Source organism: Suricata suricatta, chromosome 5, assembly GCF_006229205.1.
Source record: "Suricata suricatta isolate VVHF042 chromosome 5, meerkat_22Aug2017_6uvM2_HiC, whole genome shotgun sequence".
Classification (NCBI taxonomy): Eukaryota; Metazoa; Chordata; class Mammalia; order Carnivora; family Herpestidae; genus Suricata; species Suricata suricatta.
The window spans coordinates 111,463,297-111,466,594 of record NC_043704.1 but is presented as its reverse complement, the minus strand read 5'-3'; the positions used below and the strand labels follow the sequence as shown (position 1 = coordinate 111,466,594).

The 3,298-nt window shown below is 43.9% G+C and overlaps 1 protein-coding gene across 1 annotated transcript in view; it reads left to right on the top strand.

Moving 5' to 3' along the window:
• Positions 1-1,887: 1,887 nt before the first annotated feature.
• Positions 1,888-3,298, top strand: part of SELENOT (selenoprotein T) — a 20,167-nt gene continuing 18,756 nt past the window's right edge. The window contains exon 1 of the mRNA XM_029940052.1: positions 1,888-2,129. Within this exon, the coding sequence (XP_029795912.1) occupies positions 1,993-2,129 (137 nt within the window). The 5' untranslated portion in view covers positions 1,888-1,992. The remainder of the gene's footprint in view (positions 2,130-3,298) is intronic.

The following is a 3,298-nucleotide window of genomic DNA, read 5'->3' as shown; positions in this document are numbered from 1 at the left end:
ATCATTTCACATACTACATCAGTCTTCTGAAGATACTGCTTTGATAATGCCACTAATCTTTAATTGCTCCCATTATTTATCACTTATTTAGTTTTTTGAAGTTTATTTATTTTGAGAGAGAGAGATTGAGCAGGGGAGGGGTAGAGCCCAATGCAGGGCTGCATCTCATGAACCATGAGATCATGACCTGACCTGAAACCTTACTGAGCCACCCAGTTGCCGCAAGGAAATTTCCTCTAAGTCACTGAGAATTTTTACAATAAATGAATTGAATGCTATCAAATTCTATTGAAACAATCATATGATATATCTTCTCTAATCCATTATTACAAAGGATTCCAATAGATTTCTTAATTAAAAATATTTGTACTCTGAAATTGTCTCCACTTTCTCATGATGTACTTCTTAACACATTAATTTAAATCTATTTCCTTTTTCTATTGCAAAATTTCCATTCCCATTGATACCAATATCACTTGCAAACTTACTTGCTTTTCCCACATTACGTGCAAAAGTCTTAGAATCATAATACAAACAAAATACTATCACCATCAATGTGATTACTGAAAAAGTTTGTGATTTTGGTTTTACAGTTCCTTTTGTCCTAAGATATGTAAAATTCACAATTGCCACTTAAAGCCAAAGTGAGCTGAAATTGACAGTTGTGAAATGTTTTCAGGCTTCCATTGTATCCTTAAATTTAAAAAATTTTGATCATGTGCTACATTTGAGCTATTGGATATAAGAAACTATGGACACACATTTATTGAGAACTTATTTCACTGTTTCTCAAACTCATATTTGATGTGTTTCACAATTGAAATATCTGGGATAAATGATCCAGAATGACCCATATTTATTAATACTGAGACTTTAAAAATATGACCAAATTTTCCATTTCTACCCCAACACTCTTCCCAAAATCATCCAAGCAAAGGCCTATACTATAATAGAGTCTAATACCATCTTTCTGAGACTTCCCTTAGCTCCTCGTGGTGTGTGGTCCCTTTTGCTGCAATAAATGGTAAATGGAACTTCTCAATTCGTGGTATATTCTTGGTTTTAAATGTTCTGACAGAAACTAAAAGACATATCTAGCAATGGCAATGTGTTATACTTTGGTCCTGATTTTAGGAAAATAAATATCTATTAAGAGAGAAGAAATTTGAACACTGGATATTTGGTATTAAGGAGTTGCTTTTTTTTTTTTTAAGGTAAAATAACGTTATTGTGGTCAGTTTTTTCTTTTTCTCCCAAAGACTAGTTTTCCCCCCCTAGAGATACATGCTTAAACACCTACAAATTAAATGATACATTTCATATCATATATTTCATATATTTGCATCCCTGGGGGAAAAAGAGGTTGGAACTATAAGACCCATCGAAACTGTCAAAATGTCACCAATTGTTAAAAATGGTTAATAAGTAAGGTAACTATTCTCCTCCTCTACGTGATCGAAATTTTACCAAAGTCTTTTAAAAAATTAAATGCTTTTAGGAGTGCAATATTGTAAGATCAAAGAAAAAGCTACAGCATGGCACCCAAAGAGTGAAGCATTAATGTTCGGAAGGCTCGGGCTTTCTTTTCTATCCCCCACTCAAGTGTCAGGCTGCCAAAGAGGTGCTCCTAAGTGTCTTAGGCAGATTAATGTCGGAATTAAGTGGAATTGTATGTAGAAGCCACAGGTGCAAGGAGCCATGATTAATAGGCTCCTTTCACATCTCACCAGCTACTTCGTTCCCTCCCTACTCATCGAACCCCATCCCAGAGTCCCCGCACACATCCAAGATGGAGGGTCATGACAGTGAAACAGGTCAGCGATGCCTCTCAGAGTGTGCGTTGGCGCCAGGCTGCGCAGGCGCATTTCTGCTTCCCTCCCCGACCTTGGCGGATCGCGCCTGCGCGGTGGGGAGCTGCTCGCCGCTCCTGCTCGGCCTTGGGCTGGCTGCAGTCTCAGTTTGAGGGCGGCCGAAGTTGCTGGCTCGATTAAGATGAGGTTCCTGCTAGTTCTCCTGGTGGCGGCGTCGGCGGTGATCCGGAGCGATGCCTCGGCCAACCTGGGCGGCGTGCCTAGCAAAAGATTAAAGATGCAGTACGCCACGGGGCCGCTGCTCAAGTTCCAGATTTGGTGAGTCTGTGCGCCGGGCCCCGGCAGTGCCGCCGCCCCTCTGCTCGGCCTCTGTCGCCAGGCGAGGCCCCGGCTTTGCGGCCCAGCAGGCAGAACCTCCCCTCGGCCCGGAAGCACGGCGCCAGCAGCCTTCCGCAGCTTGCTGTCTCCGAGGTCCTTCCCGGGACCGCCAGGCCGCCCTTCTTTTCTCCAGGCATAATCGCTCACTTCGCCCAGTTCTTTTTTGCCTCCTAGAATGGTGGGAGTGGGGAAGGAGGGCAAGAGAAGGTTAAATACTGAAAGGCGAAGACGTGGGGACACTTGTCAGTACGGAGCGCCGGTTGGCGGCGTCACGCCATGGCCACCCTGGCTGCCTGCGGAGGTGGGCATGAGTTGGCGCAGCGTCGGTGGAGGAGTTCCAGCGTTTGCCACCCGGTTCCCTTTTCCTCTCCCCTTTCTCGGAGTTCTACCGGGGGCCCTCGCTGCCCCGCTGGGCGAAGGCTAATTCGGGTCGTTGGAGTAGACCCACGAGGGATAGATGCCTTTTCTCCAGGACCTTCCCCGGTCGACTGTTGAGTGAGGGAGTGGGGATTCTGACAGCTGGAGGGCGAGGAGAGGTCCTGGGAGGCCGGTTCCCAGTTCGCAGTTTCCAAAATGTCTTTGCTAAGGAGCACGTTGCTCTTCGGACAACGGTCTCTCCCGTACCTCTCTTATCTCTCTCTCCATTCCCCCACTCCCGCCTCCCAGGAGTTGCCTAACCTGGCATGTCTTCCTTTCTATCTTATGCGTGCAGAGAAGTAGGAAAACAAAAACCAAAAAAACAAAAAAGAAAGAACAAAACCCTGAACCAGAAAAAACCCGTCAGTTTTCGATGTTGTTCCTTCTGTAAGTGACTTTGTTGTTACCTAGTTAAGTATTAGAACCTGAGCAATAATGCAGTAAGATAACTGGGTTGGGGAGATTGGAAGGCTAAAGTAAAATTGTAAACTTGTAGAAATTAGAATCCTGTATCACAAAAGGTGATGTTTTCTTCAGGATAGGATGGTTAGGTTAGTAAATTTTTAAGTCTTGATACTTTGGGAGTATTGGTGTTGGCCATAATCCAGTTAAAATTGGCTTTTTAAAACTTCATGTATACATATGTGTATCAGAGGTTAGATTTTCTGCTTAGCCAACCTTTTTTTTTTTTT